Below are 21,815 nucleotides of genomic sequence, written 5' to 3' on the forward strand. Positions count from 1 at the left end.
GGCCCTAGTGGGTACTTGTTTTGGCTCACTGCGGATGTTGAAGAAATTCCTTCCGCTTCTCCCCCCGGATTCCAGGAAGACAGTGTTGGAGGGGCTGGTCACGTCCAGACTGGACTATGCCAATGCTCTCTACCTGGGACTATCAGCCTACCTTCTTCAGCGCCATTAGGTAGTGCAAAATTCAGCAGCCAGGGAGATTCTCAGACTGAAATCCAGGTCACATATGACCCCTCATCTTAAGTTCTTACATTGGCTACCAGTAAGGGAGCGGATACAATTCAAGGCCATTGTAATCTCATGTAAAGCCTTCCATGGCGTGAGTGCCGACTTCCTTAGAATGCGAGCTAGCCGCGACACACCTACTGGAGCACTTAGATCATCCTCCGCCGATTTGCCCTGCATCCCCAAAACACGCCTGGTGCGTAGAGGTGGTAGATCCTTCAGCTTCCGAGGAGCCCAAGCATGGAACAAATTGCCAGTAGCACTGAGACCATCAACAGATCTTGCCCACTTCAAGAAACAGCTGAAAACATGGCTTTTTAAGAGCTAAGCCCCTAGTAGGGCAGCCATGTGTGAACTGTTAGTGCCGGGACACTCCTGCTGGAGTAGCTGTGCGCTTTATAAGTATAAATATAAGTATAAGGTCATTCATTCATCTGGAGAAGTGATCAGAAGGACCTGGGGGTCCAGGTGATCAGATCTGAATGCCCTCATGCACCCAGAAGGGTGCCATGCTTCATCATAGTAGTAGTAGTAAGAGTAGTAACGAAAGCTGGGTGTGGCTCTAATCAGTAAGGCTGAGCCTATAGCAAAAGAGAACAAGGAAATGCCAGTACTGATGGAACTAAAAATCCATTGAATGAAGCGTGGCAGAAACCTCAAACAACCACGTTGGTACTACTAAATAGTATTTATTTGAATTATTTCACATGAATTTATCGATGCAGATACATCTTAGGTGTGATTCTATGTGTGTACAAAAGTCAGAAGCCGTCTAAGAAGAATCACCATAAACACAGAAAGTGTAACAAGAAACACAATTGGATAAAATCAACAACATTTGTCTACCCAAAGGTTTTTAAATAAACACTCATACACCACTCCTCATCCAAATACAACACACTCACACACAATTTCCTTCGGAAACCTTTTGAGTCAGAGATGACCAAAGGGAGAAATCAACCTGGTGAACGTTCAGAGAAATTAAAGAAATTAAACAAGGGTGCATAACAACAAATGTTGGTGTAAATTTCATTCAATGGATTTTTAGTTCCATCAGTACTGGCATTTCCTTGTTCTCTTTATGCTTCATCATAGGGCACTCCTCACCAATCCGATGCCGAAATGCTCGACGGGCCCCTCGGTGGGGGCTCTTTAGCGGGGATCTTTTGATCTAGCTGTATGGTGAAAGCAAGTGAGAGGGTAAAAGGAGTAGGGTGGTGCTCAAGTGGTTAAAAGAGTGTAATGATGACCAAGGAAGAGTTTAATATGATGGTCCCCTTGACAAATTAAAAACAGAGGGGTTAGCTCTTGTAATAATGTACTCAGATAGCTATATCAAATGTGAGAGTAGGTCAAGATGTTTCATGCCTAGGGTACCAGGAGGTGAGTCAATGGCATTTCTTCAGGACCCGGTAATTGTACCTACCCTTTTACAGATTGGAACCAGAGGAAAATTGCAGGTATCAAATCCAGATCAGTTCTCCTGGAAGGAAGATCTATCCCTTTAGTAGAATTAAAGATACCCCTTAGGTAAGGCAGAGGGCAGCGCTTAGCTGCTGGGAGACAAATGAACCTAGTGGCATAGGAGGGAAGGTCCAGGATAATAAACCGCATGGTTCATTTGTGTCCCCACAACTACCCACAGCTCTCTGCCTTACCTAAGAAGTATCTTTAACTCTACTAAAGAGTTGGATCTTCTCAATGCTTATCATCCAGTCCTGCACACCTCACTTGATGCACCATCTTATTTAGTTGGGTGCAATGCTGTCTTTTGGGGCCCAGGGCCAGACAGATTGAGGGGCCCCCTGCTGGTCCCCATCATGCACACTGGGTGCCTTGGCTAGGACCAGGGCACCCAGAGACACTTGGCCCTGCCACGGGGATGGGGTTCCCGAGGCCGAAATCAGCCCAGGGAGGGGGGCCATGCAGCCCCCTCTCCATCACATTTCAACTGGGCCCCAGGAAATGGGGTCCCTGGGACGATATCAGCCCGGGGGGCTGCTTGGCCCCTCCCCATTGTATTTTTGCAGGGCCCTGGGAAATGGGGTCGCCAGGGCCCAAATAGGCCAGGGGGCAGCGCGGCCACCTCCCCGTTGGCTGTGCCCCGGGGGATGGGTACCCGGGGCCAGAACCAGCCTGGGGAGGAGGGGCCGTGAACCTCCCTGCCCACAAAGAAAAATTATATATATACCAAAGCCGGACCCCACAGATGGGGTCCCCAAGGCCGAAATCAGCTCAGGCAGGGGGGCTGCGTGGCTTTACTCCCCCAATCAAATGTTACAGGGCCACAGGGGATCGGGTCACCAGTGCCAAAATCAGCCTGGGGAGGGGGGCCGCGCGGCCCCCTTCCTGCATTGAAGTATGGTATGCCCCATGCGGATTGGGTCCCCAGGGCCTAAATTGGCCTGGGCAGGTGGGCTGCATGGCCCCACCCCCATTCAAATGTGGCCAGTCCACTCCCACTCGCACTTGCCCACTCACAGACCCACACAGACACTCACACACCCACTCATCGACCCATTCAGAGACTCACACACCCATAGACTGACTTAGAGACTCATGCACCTACTCACAGACCCACTCAGACTCACTCACCCACTCACAGATCCACACAGAGACCCATGCACTCACTTACAGACCCACTGAGAAACTCATGCACTCACTCACAGACCAACTCAGAAACTCATGCACCCACTCAAAGACTGACTGGCACACTCATGGAGGCATTCGCAAACTCACTCAGACACACTCACACCCACACCCACTCATAGACCTACTCAGACACTCACACACCCACTCACACACTCAGTGAGACGATTTTGCAGCCACCCCCTTGCCCACTCAGACACTTACACACCCACTCAAACACCCATTAAGTCACTTACACACTCACTCACCCACCCACTGAGACACTCACTCTCAAAGGTTGCAGATTACAGTTAGGAAATACAATTTAAATAACCTGCTTATGACCTCATATATTACATCACTCATGACATGGTCAGTGACATCACTGGTGACATCACTGATTATACCTCAGATGACATCACTGATGACATCATCCACAGAACCACTCACACCCCCATAGAACCTCCCATACACCCACTCCCACTATCACACATCCCCTCACATACCCATTCACAGAACCATACCAGTGCCCACACAATCAATCGCTAAACCATAGAGCCACTCACACAACCACTCACTTCTACTGCCACTCACTAACTCACCGATACAGCCATTAATGCACCCACTCACTCACCGATACAGCCACTCTCAGATCCAGTCCTACAGATATACAGACACTTACACACACACTCATATACCCTGACAGCCACTCACACACCCACTTAATCACCCACTCAGAAACTGACACAGCCATTAACTCACCCATACAGGTATTCACACACCACATAGTCACCCATACAGCCACTCCCACTGCCACTCACTCACCAATACAGCTACTGACACACCGACTCACCCCCCATACAGCCACTGACACAGCCACTCACCCACACAACCACTCACACACCCACAGAACCACTTACATACCCATTCTCACATCCGTATAACCACTCATACACCCACTTACTTACACTTACAGCCACTCACACAGACATTCACTCTCCAAAACAGCCATCACACCCACTCACTCACCTATACATATACTCAAACAGCTGCTCACTTTCTCATACAGTCACTTACACAGCCACTCGGTCACCCATGCAGCCACTCACACACCTATGCAGCCTCTCACTAAGCCACTAACTCATACATACAGCCATTCACACACCCACTCACGCTCCAAAACAGCCACTCACACAGCCGCTTACTCACCAGACAGCTACTCACAGACCCACTAATACATCCATACAGCCTCTCACACACCCATACAGCCACTCAGACATCCACTCACACACTGATACAGTCAGACAGCCACTCAGATGAGATATGTTAGAAATAGTATGACAAATTACTAGTACAGAAAGAATAGTAATTCAACTTATGCTGTAGCTTAGTATTTATTTTTAAGTCTCAGAAACATTTACAAAAGACATACCGTCAGAGGATGATGTCATCAGTGATGCCTTTAGTGATGTCAGTTGAGATGTCGTCAGTGATGTCACTAACCATGCCATGAGTGATGTAATATGTGAAGTCATAAGCAGTGCATTGTGGGGTCGTTAGCTCAGGTAACCACTGAATTTCACTGATTTTGTACGATTTAAATCTGAGGCTAACTATAACATCCCTGTAACCTTAGCTTTTTTCAGTGAATTTCTAAGGTCTTTTTAGTTCTATTTCCTAACTATAACTTCCTTTAATACAGGCTTATATGCACACACACACACATACATATAGAAAAGTTGACAAAGGGAGGATAGAGTAAGAGAAAGATCACATTCCCCGGGGGCCCCTTGAAAGGTGGGGTCCATGGGGAACTGCTTACCTTACGCATGCCTTAAAATGTCTCTGGTTAGATATTCTGCAGAAATGGTTGGGAAATGTCAGATTTATACCCCCTGACCCTCACTGGCTAAGCTATGCTCCTGAGCCTCATCCCAAGCTTTTCACGACGCCGAAAGCTCATTTAAAGATACAGGTGGCTTTCTATTGCTTATTACTTCTCTTGCCCCTGCAGTCTTGGTTCTTTGGCTAATTAGCCAATTTGTGAGATGTTCAACTTAGTATCTGGGAATAGATCATGTGGTATGAAAGGCTTAATTATCACACACAGTTCTTTGACAGATACACAGGAGGGGCTCTCAAATTGCACAAAAGACTCGGAAGCAAGGTTTGTTTCAGTTTCCTAGCACTGTGAACCCATTCTTCATGAAAAGCACCAATGAAACAGAAAGTGAACGGAAAACAATATTGTGTTCGGTCATCAGGTTTTGCACTGATTCTAATTAATGCTCTAGCCCTCCAACCCAGTCTTCTCCCCGATTCAGGGAAATTGTTGCCTAAACTGTATTGAGGGTGATGTAAGCCATGTTGTACTGTGAATGCAGGGTATGCAACATTTAGCTTCTACGGAGCCTGCTTTGAAGGTGAAGTAAAGTCTTCTGTCTTTTAACTTCATGAATCACTGGGTCTGCATCTCCAAAAGGTAGCACCCTCCATATCTAAGCATTTCCTATGTCGCATATTCTATGACCACTCCCAAGATAGTAGTTTATGGCATGCGCGACTGCATCTATCTTCACACTTTTATCCTACATCCATGAATAAGTGCAGCTGCACGCTTTTTTATGACACGGTTTGAGTAGCTTCAGCCATGCACATGCCCCAAATCACTTCAAACACAGGTCAAAAATGCTCTGACAAGGTTTTAAGGGGCAGATCTACAAGAAAGTGCCGCAGCGCAGCACAGTCAGCCCTTTGGCTGCGCCACGCCGCAGCACTTTCAGAGCACAGGAATGTGACATATTTACAATGATATTTCACATTCCTGTGCCATGCGCCTGCCCAGACACCCATGCACCATGGTGCAAGGATGCCTGCGTCATGGGGAGATTGTTTTTGTGCAGGAAGGGGCACCTTCCTGCATGAAAACAATCACTACAGGCATTTTAGAATGCAGCACGCATTAACCCCTTCAGTGCCCATGACGAGATAGTCTCGTCATGGAGCGCGGTTGCGCTGTGCCCATGACGAGACTATCTCGTCATGAACCCCGCCCGCTAATGAAACGCCCGGCACAGGGCGTGGAAAGGGCGGGGCACTCAAGGGGTTAAAAGAGGAAAAAAACACGGAGAAATGAAAACATTTCTCCTCGTTTCGCCTTGCTATGCCTAGGGTGCGTAACATACTTACCCATTTCCAGGTTTATGATTCCTCCTAAATCTGGAAATGGGTCTGGTTCCATGGGTGTTGCGTGGGAACACCAACAGCACCACCCATTGAACGCCCCTTTCACGCAAATTTCTGCGTGTAAAGGGGCCATATTTGCAAGAGCAGGAAAAGCCACGCAGGGAGGCTTTTCCTGTCCTTGTAAATATGGTGCAGAGAAATGCGCTGCCAGTTCGTCACAAAATGTGACGTACTGGCAGCGCAAGGGGCTTGTAAATCTGCCCCTATATATGCATTGGCTTTTATGTAGAACAACACTTGTTTCGAGCGCTGTACATTACTTGGAGGAATGGGAGACAATCTCCAAGACCATGTACATCAATAGGGATTACACAAAAACAATTCATGCGCTTCTTTTTTTTTTACACTTAGCGAGATTAAGGGATTTGATTTGCCCAGAATCACACAATGGGGAGACAATCGCCTAGAACAGAATTCGAAACGGGGTCCCAAGGTTTCAAAGTCAGCAGCTCTAGCCACGTGGCCTCAGCTCCTCCCATCCATGCATTAGGGAGGAGATGTGGCCTAGTGGCCACAGCAACCGACATTGAAACCTGGGAACAAATTTCGCCTTGGATCAAAATCCTGTCATTCTGGGCAAATCATTTAATCTTCCTGTGCACATATAATGAGTAATGTAATCTGACTCCCTTATAAATCGCTCCAATGCCGGACCAAGTTCATTCTATGTGAAAAAGGAAAATACATTAGAATCTAATGCTTGAGTTACCTATCTCTTGATCCCTTTTACTTAAAAAAACACGACAAGAGCACAACTTTGTTTCCCACGCAACTCATCCACAATTACACTTTGGCACCTCATTGTGAGGAAGAAACATCATATAAATACAACTATAATAGAAATCACTATATTCTATCCCTACAGCCCGGCAAGGCCATACTAGTGGAAATGCTCGCCTAGACAAAAGCCTGTATCATAACTTACCCTGCAATCTATAACCTTGCAGACTTTACTCAGGCCCTTTAATTCTAAGTTATGTTTTAAGTTCCAGGCCATGCACAAATGTACGTTCGTGCACAGTTTGGATATTTAAGTTGTTCATCAATTACCACACACCACAGTTTTCCCCTAATAGATTTCACCAGGAAAAACCTTGTGAAATCTAAAGGCTAAAATCTTCAAGAATAAAGCAACACATGTGGTAGAAGGCAGGGTTAACACTGATTCCACATTTTAGAACTCATCCTGAGTTGGGTGATTCTGAAGAGAAGATAACTACGTCACCTAGTAAATACTCCATCCCAGGATATCGATAATTATTACCAAGATGCAGGAATTGTTATCCAAATTCTGCACACCACGGAATCAAGGCCTCAGTCTCTCTACCGGTCTTTCTATAATGTTATTCACAAATGTACATAGCTAACTATATTTTAGTCTTAGTTTGGTGTCACCAGGTTCTCCTATTCTGTCAATGTTTCTACCTCCTGTAACTTCATATTCTCTAATAATTCTCCACTTCTGCTGTCTTTGCCCTGACAATACAAATACAAATTATATACATGTGTGTGCACATATTTAGACGTGTGTAGGGAAAGCAAGAAAGCTCATCTGTTATGTACATTTTCTTGCCGTCTGAAGTCACCAGCTCTGTTTTCACTCTTGCACTAACATTATATGTCATAGAGAGGCATAGCTAAGTAAACAAGATCATACGTACACAGACATTGATAATACAAAGCCCCAGTACTTAATTTGTAAAATATTAAGTGCAGGTGCTCACATTTTGTAGGAGGCCACACCCACTTCCCCCAGCTCCACCCACTTCCTCACTGGCTCCACCCATTTACTCTATTGGCTCCACCCACATCCTCAACTGGCACCGCTGACAGCCAGATGTAATGCCTGGTCTGAATTCCTACCTTGGTAATATAATGGTTGACTTGAAACACGTGTGGGTTTTCCAAGCTCCTTGTGAAGGACATCTTTAATAAAATCAAGGCAAAACCGCAAAAGAGACTGGATGTTATGACTTTTGGAACTGAAGATAATAAACTTTTTCTGACCGGGAAAGGCCTGACTCTAAAGTAACGCTGAAATGACTACTTCTACTTCTGTTGCATTTTGTGTCTCCCTAGGCTTGATTTTCAAATAACATTCTAAACTGCTAAACTATTTGTAAAAGACAGTACCACACCTTACACACTTCTCAACTATTTTGCTCTCAGAACTTGGGGAATTCAACCACTGATATATGTACATTTTGTTGCCAAAGGATATATGACACTGTAGAGCTCAGTGATACAAGCCCACTATGAAGGCATCTATCACATTAAGAATATATTGGACTCTGCTAGATGCACAATATGCACATCTCTGGCATATGCACAACCTGTAAGTGATTTATGCACATCATTCAGACATGTAATATTCCCAATATGGATATCTGAAACCTCTTAATATATGCACATATAAGGCATCCAAAATTTTCATATATCATAGGCTTGTGTAAAATGCAGTGTCACAGGTATGCCTATAGTATACAATGCGGACCCTTTGTATATGCACGGTATGTAATACTGCGGTATCTGAAAATTACACTGTTCAAATGTGCAGATGACTTAAGCTTTTCAGGGAATATAATGTAGGCCTGCAAACTTCACAGACCTAAGTCAGAAATGTCCACCTGTGCAGTTTTCTGTTTGGACCACTCAACCTGCTCTCATACAGGCACACATCTCTCCCTGCACTCATACAGGTGCGCTGCTCACCCTGCACTGAGACAGGCTCACCTCTCACCCTGCACTCATACAGGCACACTGTTCACCCTGCAGTCATACAGGTACACCGCTCACCCTGCACTCATACAGGAACACCGCTCACCCTACACTCATACAGGCACACCACTCACCCTGCACTCATACAGGCACACCGCTCACCCTGCACTCGTACAGGCACAGTGCTCACCCTGCAGTCATACAGGCACACTGCACACCCGCACTCTTACAGGAACACCGCTCACCCTGCACTTATACGGGCACACCAGTCACCCTGTACTCACCCAGGCACACTGCTCACCCTGCACTCTTACAGGAACACTGCTCAACCTGCACTCATACAGGAACACCGCTCAACCTGCACTCATACAGGAACACCAGTCACCCTGCACTCATACAGCAACACCGCTCACCATACACTCATACAGGCACACCGTTCACCCCTGCACTCATACAGACACACCGTTCACCCTGTACTCATACAGGCACACCGCTCTCCCTTCACTCGTATAGGCACAGTGCTCACCCTGCACTCCTATAGGCACAGTGCTCACCCTGCACTCAGACAGGCACACCGCTCACCCTGCACTCATACAGGAACACTGGTCACCCTACACTCATACAGGCACACCGCTCGCCCTGCACTCATACAGGCACATCAGTCACCCTGCACTTAAACAAGCATACCAGTCACCCTGCACTCATACAGGTGCACCACTCAACCTTTACTCATAGATGCACACAGGTCACCATGCGCAGCACTTACCATGCACTCATACAGGCACAGTGCTCACAGGCATTCAAACAGGCACACCAGTCACCCTGCACTCATAAATAATAAAAATGGAAAGACTTAGAGCACGCACAGCAATCTGTAGAATCGTAGGTATGCATGACCACACATTAAATCCCTTTAGTACCTTTAGAGGAACACTGTCTTTCTGAAAACAGAACTTTTAAGGTTAAAACTGTTAATGCGCTGAGAGTCTAACAATGAACCCTCCGCGTTCCTCTTTCCAGCAGCTGTGATTAGTCTGCCCGCCTGGCCTCTCTTCATTGCAGTGGGCAATAAAGACTGGAAGCAGGTCTGGACACTTCTAGGGGCTGTTGCTGCCTTTAAAGCTTCTGTAGGCTGTACAGAGTAATAATGCAGTTGAAATAATTACACTCGACATGAGAGAGTGGGCATCTTTGTTAACTGCAAAATTGTGACTTTCCTTATTGAAACGTATGTAAAATGCCCAAGACAAAATTGCATATCTGCTATTGCAAACTTCTCTTTAAATGTGCAGGGAGGCCAGGAGCATTGTTAGACAATCTTCGCATCTCCATACCAAACTCAAAAAATTGGCAACATGCTGTGTACCCTTTACAGCATTACTGCTGTTATTATCACATACCTAATGCAGATGTCCTGCTCTCGTCAATCCTGTGAATGGCGACGTGCGGTCTGGGGCTGCAGGCTCCAATCTACAAAGACACTGCAGCTCCAAAGGTGTAGGGATTTGGCAGCACTGATAGGTCTGCAATCCTGCTGCTCGAGGCAACAGTGGTGACAAAAGCAATGCGCGCCATGCTTGCTGAGTTGCTAACAAAATGATCTGCACCCTTTACTTCTCTCACGTGGGCTAACTGTCAAATACCCTGTGGACCCATCTTCCAGCCCCTGCTCTTTGAAGCAAAAACGTTCCAGGCCAGCATGGGGTGGGGGAGGGATTCACACGTTTACTATAAATCAACCCTGCCTCGCTTGTCACTGGTGTTGTGTGCCCCGCCCCAGGCTAAAAGACTTAACGGACCTTCGGAAACAAATACACGGGCATTGTAAAATGCCGCGCCCACCATCCTGATGATACAAGCAACACTGCCTTGTGCCTCCAGGTTTACACATGGGCAGCGGCATTGTGAATTCACTTTGCTTAAACACGAGTTTCAGGTTACGTACTGCCTGAAACAGCTCGTGGGTTTTTCTTTTGTTTACTGTACTCGATTCACAGCAATCGCCTCATGTAAACCCGGCCCTGAGAAATAAGTGCCGGTGCTTAGCACCGGAAAGCACCGGCACAAATTAAGCACTGCAAAGCCTGCATATTCCAGTGTTTACTGGACATTATTTTTTACCTGATAAGTCCCAGCAGGCTTGAGTTACCGAGTGTGAATTGGGGGAGGGGTACTTTATTGCACTCATTCATTAACACATGAGATAAACATCACAACACCTATAATTGCAATCCCAGTGCAAACAGGTATTTACAGAAGGATCACAACTGAATTGGTTACCTATAGTCAGGCCTATAGCCTTCACCTATGTATTTAAACCTGGTGCTTTGACACTGACAGCAGGTGGTTAGTAGTAAATATAACGCACCAAAAACATTCTGAATAACCTTAAGCATGGCTCTTTAAAGAGTAGGATAGGCTGGAAGTAGCTTCGGATCAACAAACCATCATTTTTAGGTCTCGTCTGAGACAGCGCTTTAGCGCTGCTCTGGCGAGACTTACAGTAAGCGAGTTTTGGAAGTGCAAACAGTGCTTTTCAGGCCGCCAAATACAGTGCATGTGCCCCGGGCGCGCGCACCATTTGGCAGCCTGAAAAGCACTGCCTGATCACTTGCTTTGATGTCCTCAGTGAGCCGCGCGGCCACTGAGGACATCAAAGTGCACACCATTTGCCACCCCCTTCTTGTTTCCTTTGATCCCTATCTTTCCCTTCCTCAATCTCACCCTCTCCCTGCCTTTTACAACTGCGGCCCGCACCACTGTGCCCGCCCCCACTCCCCCCTCCCACTCCCTCCTCGTCAGCTTCGGTGCGCTCTTGTTCTCTGTCTACTTAAAGCCTTGATTATAATGTCAATATGGTATCTGTAGCGTTATGAATAAGGCACTGTTATTCTTTCGTTTCTTTCCCCTCACCAATTATCTTCACCACTTTTCTATTACCTCTTTGCCACCTGTTTCTTATGTACCACCATTTTAATGTGTCCATCATGTTAGTTTGAAAGTATTTTTCACAAATCAATGCAAATAAATCTGAAAGGCATCAAACCTAGCGTGGTTGAACAACCTAGGGCGCCTTCTTGTTTCTGCCTTCGATCTCATGCTTCCTGAATAGCAATGATAGTGGTTCTATTTTCAGAATATTACTCTGCATATAGCAAAGTGTTAATGGTTTTATATTTTAATTAACTACGTTTTCTGTTTAAATATTTACCAATTGACGTCATAGTTTACATTAAAAATTACTCCGCATTTGAGCTTTCTAAACTCAGTAACAAGCATTTGCAATGCAATAGGTCTCGCAATTACGCAAGTTTTAGCTATTGGCACTGGAAATGACAATGCCTCTTATTTATGTTTTTGTTTGTAAAACATAAATAAAACGCATTGTCAATTACAATGCCAATCGCTCAAACTCCCATAAATGCGAGACCTATTGCATTGCAAATGCTTGTTTATATTTTGTCTGTTCTGAAGAAGTTATGTGATAGTGACAGACCTCTCAGACCCTGATTTGCTGTCTGGAAGACTTTGCACAAATGGCCATTTGAGAATGTTTGCAATGGTGCCTGTTGGACTTGGCCCTTTTTGCAGAGCTATCCCCAAACTTTTTGCCTTCTTCCTCCTACTTTTTCTGACCTGTTTTTGCTGGCTTTAGGACTCTAGACCCTTTGCCACTGCTAATCGGTGCTCAAGTGCATATGATCTCTGTGTAAATTGTATTGGTGATTAGTTTATCCATGATTGGCATATTTGATTTACTAGCAAATCCCTAGTATTGTGCACCAGGTATGCCCAGGGCCTATACATCAAATCCTACTAGTGGGCCTGCAGCACAGATTGTGCCACTCACATGATTAGCCCTATCACAATGTCTCATACCTGCTACTGCAGTGTCTGTATGGGTAGTTTAAACTGCCATGTTGACCTGGCAAGTGCACCTACTTGCCAGGCCCAAACCTTCCCTTTTACTACATGTAAGGCACCCCTAAGGTAGGCCCAAGGTAGCCCCATGCTCAGGGTGCAGTGTATTTAAAAGGTAGGACATGTACTGGTGTGTTTTACATATCCTGATAGTGAAATACTTCTAATTTTGTTTTTCACTATTGCAAGGAGTATTTCTCCCCTAGGTTATCATTGGAGGTATCTTGCAACCTCTTACAAGTGTAACTTCCAATTGGGAAGAGATGGAGATTTGGAGTTTGGGGCCTCTGAACTCACAATTTAAAAATACATCTTTTAGTAAAGTTGGTTTTTAAGTTGCGTGTTTTGAAAATGCCACTTTTGTATTTTCTTGCTTTACCATTCTGTGTCTCTGCCTGTCTGTGGAATCCATGTTAGAGGAAGGGTGACAGTTGGGCTGTATATTCACTCTAGACAGTCAAACACAGGGACCTGAGGGTGCTGCTCTGCATATCCTGATGGCCCATCACCAGGCTAATGGGTTTACCTGAGATAGAGTGGTGGGAGGAGTTGTCACTGACACCTGAATAGGGCTGCGCCTGTCCTCACACAAAGCTGTCTCGACCCCCCTTTAGTGTGTCTGGAGTAATACAAAGGCTTTCCTTTGAAGTTTGCCTACTTCAAAGGCAGAAACTGGTATAAGTACTGGAGCTGTGACCCCATTTTCTTAGAACACTTCTGGGCCAACAAGAGATTCTGCCAAGACGAAGAGCTGGAGAAGCTGTAGGAGGGGAACTGCCACTATGCTTGGTGCCGTGTTGTGCTGGCTTGCTGCTTGTGGCTTATGTCTTGGGCAGTAAAGGTCTGGACTTTGCTTTTTGTATCCTGCTTACCAAGGTTCTTCAAGGGCTAGTGTGTGCTTGCCTCCTGTTAAGAACTCTCAGGGCCATCAAAGACTTCATCTGCAGCCCCTGAACTCCTCTCTAGTTCTGGGACCTGGAGGTGGCTTTACTGCAAAATAATGAAGAAACTCCATGCATCGACCTTCAGCACCTTTTTTCCTGCTACAGCATTGCCATATGATTGAAAAACCAATGCATTACCACGGTGTGGCCAAAGAATCAGAGCAGCACTTGCCGAGTGGCTGAAATGATCGCCGCAGCCCAAGATCAGAGCACAGTGCCACCGACGTCCGTGGCACCCCCTCCGAGTTCGATGCGGCCCTGCTCTGCGGCTGAAAAAATTGACACATCACCTGTTCCAGGGCTGGAAAATCGATGCAGCTGCTACATCGACCCAGTGCATCCAGATTTTTGACGAATCACACCTGGGCGCTAGGTTCTGCATCGATGGTGCCTAGCAGTAAGGAACCAAGGCCACATGTTAAGAAACCGAAGCATCACCTCCCCTCACAGTAAAGAAGCAATGTATCACCTTCCCTGACAGTAAGGAACCAACACATCACCTCACCTGCACTGCAGTAAGCAACTGATGCATCCCCTCCCTGACAGTATGTAACCAATACATCACCTCCCCTGGGAGTTAGGAACCAACACATTGCTTTTCTTTTCCAGCGCCTCACTTCCCCAGCACCTGTTTTCATTTTTGATTTTGACGCATCTCAGGTACTTTGTGATAAAAGTGACGCAGCCATGGTTTCCTATGGACTAAACTATTTTGAATCTTTTAAAAGTGATATCTCTACTTGTGTATGTTGGGTTTTTTGTTGTTTTGCTCTTGTTTTATTCAGATAAATATTAGTTATTTTTCAAAACTGGTGTGGTGTCCTTTAGTAGTGTTTTCACTGTCTTACTGTGTGTGTTTGTACAAGGGCTTTACACATTGCCTCAGAGTTAAGCCTGACTGCTTATGGCAAGCTACCAAGGGGATGAGCAGGGGTTATCTTGGGTGTGCAATCCCCTTACTCTGACTAGAATAAGGGTCCCTACTTGGACAGCGTGCAAGGCACTGCCAACTAGAGACCCCCATTTCTATCATAGGTTGCAGCTGTGGTATAGGACTTGTGTTTGTACTTTGCATACAGTGATTGGTGTACACTACCACCAAATCACAGACCATTACGTACCAGCATAGCTTTTTTTTTATTTTATGTTTTTGCAACTCTTGAGTTTGTCCACAATCATGTCTGTCTGGTGAGCCATCAGCAATACCAAGTGTTCTTTTAAAGACTTCACTGGAATGGAGGATCTGCAAAAGATGCTGAGGGCCTAGTTGGCAGCCAGGGAGGCTGGTGGGCACACAGGGAATTGGAGTGATGCTGTGGATGAGAAGGAACAAAGTATGCACCTGGGATGGCTGGAGGAGCCAGCATCGCCTGTGGGTCGGGGACCAGCCTGAATGGTAGAAGATCTCCCTCCAGAGCTGGCAGCAGTGTTCCCTCTCCAGGCTCGTGTCCAGAAGGGCTTGAGCTTCGGCAGAGAGCCAGGAAACTCAAGCAGGAGCTTGTAAAATCCAGGTTGAAGCAGAAAAGAGAGAACATTTTGGAGATAGAAAGAAAAAAATTGAGGCCTAGAGATGAAAAATGCTTTCTGCTCATGAACTGAGTTTGAGAGTGCTGAGTCCAGCTCAGTTGGTGGCATGGCAGTGAAAATGTAATGTACTAGTCCTGCAGAGTAAGTTCACTTACCCAGAGACTTAGTGCCTGACTTGAAGAAGGGGATGACATACACCAGGGGGTTCAGGTTTATGAGGCAGCTCCAGAGGTTTGCAGGGTCCCTGAGGTGGATTGGGGAACTGGCACGAGGAGTCATATTGCTAGTGGTGGAAGGGACACTTGACCAGATCTGGACAATTTGAGTGCAGGAGAGCTTATGTTCAGTCACGGCCAACACCCGGTGGGGTGTGAGCTCTCTGACCCAGGGAGCTTGCACTGGATTTTAGTGAATGCCAGAAAGGGTGGTTCAGGTTTTCCCCAACCAAAGAATGTAGGGGAGGTTTGCAGTAGCCCAGATAGGTGTAGTGGGATGAGTAGGGGGTCCCATGTCCTTTCCCAGGGTAGGAGGAGAGGTGGGGATGGGCAAGGGCCCAGGTTGCCCAATACCTTGTATGGTTCCCAGAGCAAGCACCAAGAGGGCCTAGTCTGCACCGCAAGGCCCTCCCCTGAGGCAGACCCTATTGTGTCAGGGGAACTGGGGGGTGGGCGGCTGTTACAAGCGCCCCACTTGTTCTGGTGTATGGCAGCTCCACTCCGGAATGGAGGGTGCCGAAGTCCAGATGGATGGATGAGAGTGGGAGACAGCCCCCAGAAGGTGGACCAGTGGTTCAGGGGTTGCCAGCTCTGAGGTCAGAGCACCGCAGGACTGACCCTGGCTTGAGGGGGCTCCAGGTGCTGCCAGATGAACAGAGGGCAGAAGACCATAGCCAAATAGACTCTTGCACAACACCTACAGTAAGTGTTTCCCTTGGTTAGGGTGGATGTACTCCCCTGGAAGTCCTGGCTTGCCAGGCACCTGCTCAGCCTAAGAGTATAGACTCTGGGTTGGGGGACCAGTTGCAGGGTAGCACCCCTGAACTGGTCGGAGAATTGTGCAGGACACTTGCCACAAGCGCCCTAACAGTTCTGGTGTCTGGGGGTACCCCTCCACAGTGAAAGGTATACAGCCCCAGAGGGGAGGACATGTTGTGGGAATGCCCATACCATCTTCTGGTCAGTCTCAGAGTACAGACCCTCGGCTGGAGTACCAGTCTCAGGATACCACCCCTGAACTGGTGGGAGGGAGACAGGACAAAGGATGCCAATCGCCTGGGGCTACTTCCCCCCACTTGGAGACACTACAGAGGTTGGAGAGCCCTGAAAGGCCTGAGCCCTGGCTCTTGTCACTGACAGCTGTCAGTGGCCACTGTGGGTTACTTTCCTGGTGGACAGAGTTGCCCTTGGGTTGGGGACAAAAGTTGCACCCCAGGGGTGGAATGGGCCACACCACTGTGTTAGCCATGGTGTTATTGTCTGCCTACTGGGATATATCTGTGAGCGAAGTGTGGTTAGGGGCAGCCCAGATGGGATCCACAGGTGAGGGGAAGTATTCCCCATGGGTTAGCTTAGTGGGCCCTGAGAGTATGGATAGAGGGATCCAGCTGGGTTCAGAAAGGAGTAGAATCAGAACATGCCCCTGCTGTTGCGGGCCAGGGTCCATATTTTATCACCCTAAGCAGGGAAGTTCAGCAAGGTATTGATTACTCTACCCTGGCTTTAGGCTCGAAGTGGGTTGTGTTGGACCCGGCCCTTTTTGCAAGGTAATCCCCAAACTTTTTGCATTCTTCCTCCTATTTTTTCAGACCTGATTTTGTTGGCTTTAGGACTATGCATTGGAAATGAGAATAACTAAATGCGGTGCTAACAGCTGCTATTTTATTTTTATTTAGTGTAGCGGACTGTCATGGCAGAGCAATTAAGAAACAGTAATATTGCCAACGGAATGGCACTCAACCAGTCTTGGAGAAAGGAAAGATGAAACAGGAATCTAACATATCGCTTGCAAGTCATAAAACCCTACATCAGGTATGTTATACCACTCACCTTAATATTTGCTAAGACTTGTCCAGGTATGTGTAATGACCCCAACAACCATAGGGTGCCATATCCAAAGAGCAGATTAAAGACATGCCTTTGGTCAATAAAAAGGCAGAGGCCACTTCCCGGACATATAATGATCAATTTTTCATGAGTACATTGTTCTTTCACATAGGACATTCTGTGAGAAATGTCAAAAGGGTTGTTGTCTTGAAATAACTCTATGAAAACTAGTTCTAATGTTTTTTCCTATTGAAATCTGAAGAAACTGCTTTTTCCTTTATTAAGATCACTGACAGTGGCCTTTAGAGAGGGATGAATACACAAAAACAGGTTGCATTGTGCTTTTTCAATCTGCTTGAAATGCACAACCTCTCACTCTGTTTTCTTGTACTGGCTCTGATTATACTGCCTCCCACCCCTTATTTCTTCTAGTCATATCGTAGCTAGGCCTGGGAGTTCCACAAGCGGCAGAGTGCGATATATCGCAATGCTCATGCTGATTATTAGCGCTGGATGTTGGTCCCAAGCTGTAAAATCAGTGTGAACGGCACCACATGCAGCTCAAGAGGGCGCTGCTTCCTTCTGCCGCTCGAGTAGTTGTTCTCCTTGAATGGCAGCTCCTTCAGCATGAGAGTTAGTCTTCTCAACACGTGCAATAGTGACCAGCTGCGACCGCCCGCGTTGAGAAATCTCGCTGGGAGGTGGTCTGAAGTAAAGTTTTCCTTGCTCGCCAACTTAATGTTGGTGAGCTGCGGGAGAGGAAAAACTCCACTCTGCGCCGTTGCACTGTGTTTTTTGGTACTCTGCACTCTACGCAGAGCTCGGAGTGGGAAAAACTCTGCAAACTCCGGGACCGGAGCGGAATTTCACACCCAGGCATAATCATAGCCCCCTCCAACGTTATGATCTAATGGCGTCCCTGCTCTGCAGTCCCCATCACAACTGTTTTGTCCTTCTCCCATGCCTCCCACTTTCCCACGGTACCGCATCCCAGCTCAGCACCCACAGCTGTACCTCCATGTCAGGGATGTTCTCTAACAGCTGCCAAGCAATGTCGGTGCAACCTTGTTCTCTAGCTTCTCGTGGTATGTCGCTATCAGAGTACCAGTTCCTGTCGACGACATGTGCGTAAGCAGCTCCTGGGGTGGCGTGCTGGACTCTGGTGGTTGTTACCAGCCCCACAGACTTCCCTGCATTGAACACAGAATACATAATCGTTAGAAGATGTGTATTGTTACATCACAAAGACCATCTGCCCTAAAACCTACGAGAGCGATCACAAAATACTTTTCCTGCGCACTTCATTCAAACAAAGTGATGCGTTTTGTTGTTGAAATGTGAATGAGCATTACCTCGTCGTTACTTTTTCTCCCTAATTAATTACATAGTGAGGCTACCGTGCGGCACTATGTAATTAATTAGGGTGAAAATGTACTCTGAGTTATGCAAGTACAGGTAAGAAATTGAAGCATTACCTATGTACAAGGCTAATGGAAGTATGCAAGTCAGCAGTGGTGACGTTTTTTGCCTATGTATGGATTTCCCGCACTTGCCACAGAAACATTGATCTTCTGCATAACTTGCAGATTTTAACAAAAAGCTTTGTTTCTAGCTCAAACCGATCAAAAGTCACAAAAAGAGCTGCAATATGTGTAGCTGCGCAGTGGGTGCCCTTTCCAAAGGTTGACTGGCCCTCTTTCTGTAACCTATTGTTGTATTGGAGTGTTAAAGTGGTTAGTGGCAGCCAGTAATGTGCAGCAGTGGTGGAATGGGCACATACACACCCTTTCACACAAATACTCACATCCAGCGCATGGACACGCACACACCAATTCAAACCATGCACACACATACAAATATTTATACATGCATGCACACAAACGCAGCAGCCTAACATTACAAAAAAAGGTTACAGGGCTGAATCTTGGATGGCAGAAGGGAAGCCTCAGTGGTTTCTGTAGGACTAGGACTGCTACCTCCTCTCTTTGGCTGACCTTCAGCCAATGAGAGGAGGCAGCAAACACTTACTTGTCACAGAGTGGGATGGAGTCAGTGAGAGTTACTGACCCAACCCCACTCTGTGATGAGCATCCATGATGGACACTCGGCCCTAAGCACTTCAGACCTTAAAACTGAAGCGCCAAGGCCCAAGTCGATCAATGATGCTTCTCCTCTTCATGAAAAGGAGGCTCATTGAAGACTTTGCCTGGGTGCGGAGGCCACACCTGTGAAATTTTCAGCCTCGCAAATTTGGCTCAGGCAATCAGGTACAGGCACATTTGGAGCATGTACAGCACCTGGATGCCTGAGCCGAACACAAAGAGTGTCTGTCAGACTGATCTTTGCTCAGCCTGACAGACAGTCTTCATGTCGGAAAAAGGTGGAGGGGCGGGGCTTCTCCACCCTCAATGGCGGGCTGCTGCTGAAAGTGGTACTAATTAGATTTCAACCTGTGCTAAAACAGTGTTACATGGATGAAAATGACAAAATAATGAAGTAATACTGTCAAAGAATCTGCCACATTACGTAGAAAAATTTGACTTTTCCTGACACATTTACCCAACTCAGTCACATAAATTGTCCCTCTCATAATTCCAGTGCCCCAGCCTATGTAGCGCTGAGTATGGGTACTTTAGCAGAGGGCAAACACAAGGAGATGATGAACGGAGCACTGAAACTTTTCAGACACTCACCCCCAGTCACAGATCTGGGTTGAATCCATCATCGTTCTTTATCTCAATTCAATTCAATATCAAGCTTTATTCGGATCATACAAAATGTCCATAAAAGCATAGTATAAAATACAATAAAATTCATTTATAGCCAAAAGGAAGCATCATCATTTCATATTTAAAATACACATAATCATTATACAGTTGTACATATCATAACGACAATATACTTCATATTATTTCGTAGTTCAAGATTTCTAGGTGGACGAGTTCATTCCTTTATTTAATTGCCGACATTATATAGCAAATTACTGCATTACAAGCTGATATATTTTCCAAATTTCGTAAACAGTTAAAACCAGCTTTATAGGAATACAGGCAATTGTCTTTAAAAATTGGACGTAAAAGTTGTTTTCTAATTTCTATATAAAAATTACAAAAAAGTAAAAAATGAAGGGTTCTTTGTTTGGACCTACCATCACATGGGCAGTTTGGGAGATTGGCACACCACTTAGCCCTTTTTGGGAAGGCAAAAAAATAATGTAATTTGTTCATCCGTAGTCTGGTTAGGTAGAATCTATGCTGAACATTTGTTATAAAAACGAGGTATGGCTGTATACCCTTTGCAATTGGCCCCTCAAGATAAGATGCAATGTTTATCTTGGTACTTGAAACCACGTCTCTTGACGCAATCCTAACATTCAAGAGGCTCCTTTTTAATTCAACCTTACTGATTTTTTGAATATCTTCGGGTTGATTCCAGTTCCAGGCCAAATTACATTCTTCTAAAAGACCACTGATACAACTTAACCACGGTATTTTCTTACATCAGTCTTGGGATAGACAGTCTAATATAATATCCCTCGTAAAATGAGTTTCTTCCCTAATCCAGACACGGTGCCACAAATTTAAAGTGGCCAAACTAATCAAATCATAAATATATGATGTTCCAGTTTCTCTATGCAAAATAATCGAAAGGGTAGAGGCAGGTACGGATAACAAACGTCTTAAAAATGTATTTTCAAGGGTATGTATCTGCATGGTATCTGCCTGACCCCATAAGGCTCCCCCATAACAACTCCCTGTAATGCATTTTGCTTTGTATAGCTTCAGGATCTCCCGTACAGGTTTATTGCCGATTTTATGGGAGAATCTGAAAATGGCCTCCACTAATTTCACAAATTTCAACTTGCATAGAGTTATATGTGTATCCCAAGTACCCTTATTGTTAAAAAGGATCCCTAAATAGGAGAATGTAGATGTTCTCTCAATCGGTGTACCGTTAATATAAGGAGTTTTTATTTTATTCCTTTTACCACAGGACATAACCAAAGTCTTACTCAAATTAATTTTTAAGGATTTTTTTGTCATAAAACTAGTAAAATTGTTCATCAAAATTTGTAGGCCGTTCGCTGTCCTTGAAATTAGGACTGCGTCATCGGCGTACAATAAAAGGGGCGTAGGCCGATTACCAATCTTAGGGACATCTATCCCCAAATTCTGTAATAAAACATCAACACCATTTATATAAAGTGAAAACAAAAGAGACGCAAGAGTACAGCACTGTCTTATCCCACGTGTAATATTAAAGTGCTTCGTGCATTCCCCGTGTATTCCATAACGTATCTTTGCAGACAGACGAGCGTAAGTTTGAGATAAGAAACCAATAATGTCCTCGGGGGCACCCATCCCTCCCAACGTCTCCCATAGCTTTGAATGATTTACCAACTCAAAGGCACTTGACAAATCTACAAAGCAGAGGTGAAAGCAACCCTCCCTTGCGGAGGTATATTTTCCTATTATTAGTTCTAAATTCAAACATTGTTCAATTGTTCCAACGCCTCGTCTAAAGCCATACTGAGCTACAGATAGAATGTTTTTTCTTCTACCCATTG

At 45.8% G+C, this 21,815-nt stretch overlaps 1 protein-coding gene across 1 annotated transcript in view; it reads right to left on the bottom strand.

Moving 5' to 3' along the window:
* Positions 1-21,815, bottom strand: part of LOC146868126 (alkaline phosphatase-like) — a 215,904-nt gene that overhangs the window by 57,783 nt on the left and 136,306 nt on the right. Inside the window, exon 5 of the mRNA XM_085608993.1 lies at positions 18,263-18,438. Within this exon, the coding sequence (XP_085465119.1) occupies positions 18,263-18,438 (176 nt within the window). The remainder of the gene's footprint in view (positions 1-18,262; positions 18,439-21,815) is intronic.

Source organism: Triturus cristatus, chromosome 1_2 (genome assembly GCF_964204655.1).
Source record: "Triturus cristatus chromosome 1_2, aTriCri1.1, whole genome shotgun sequence".
NCBI lineage: Eukaryota > Metazoa > Chordata > Amphibia > Caudata > Salamandridae > Triturus > Triturus cristatus.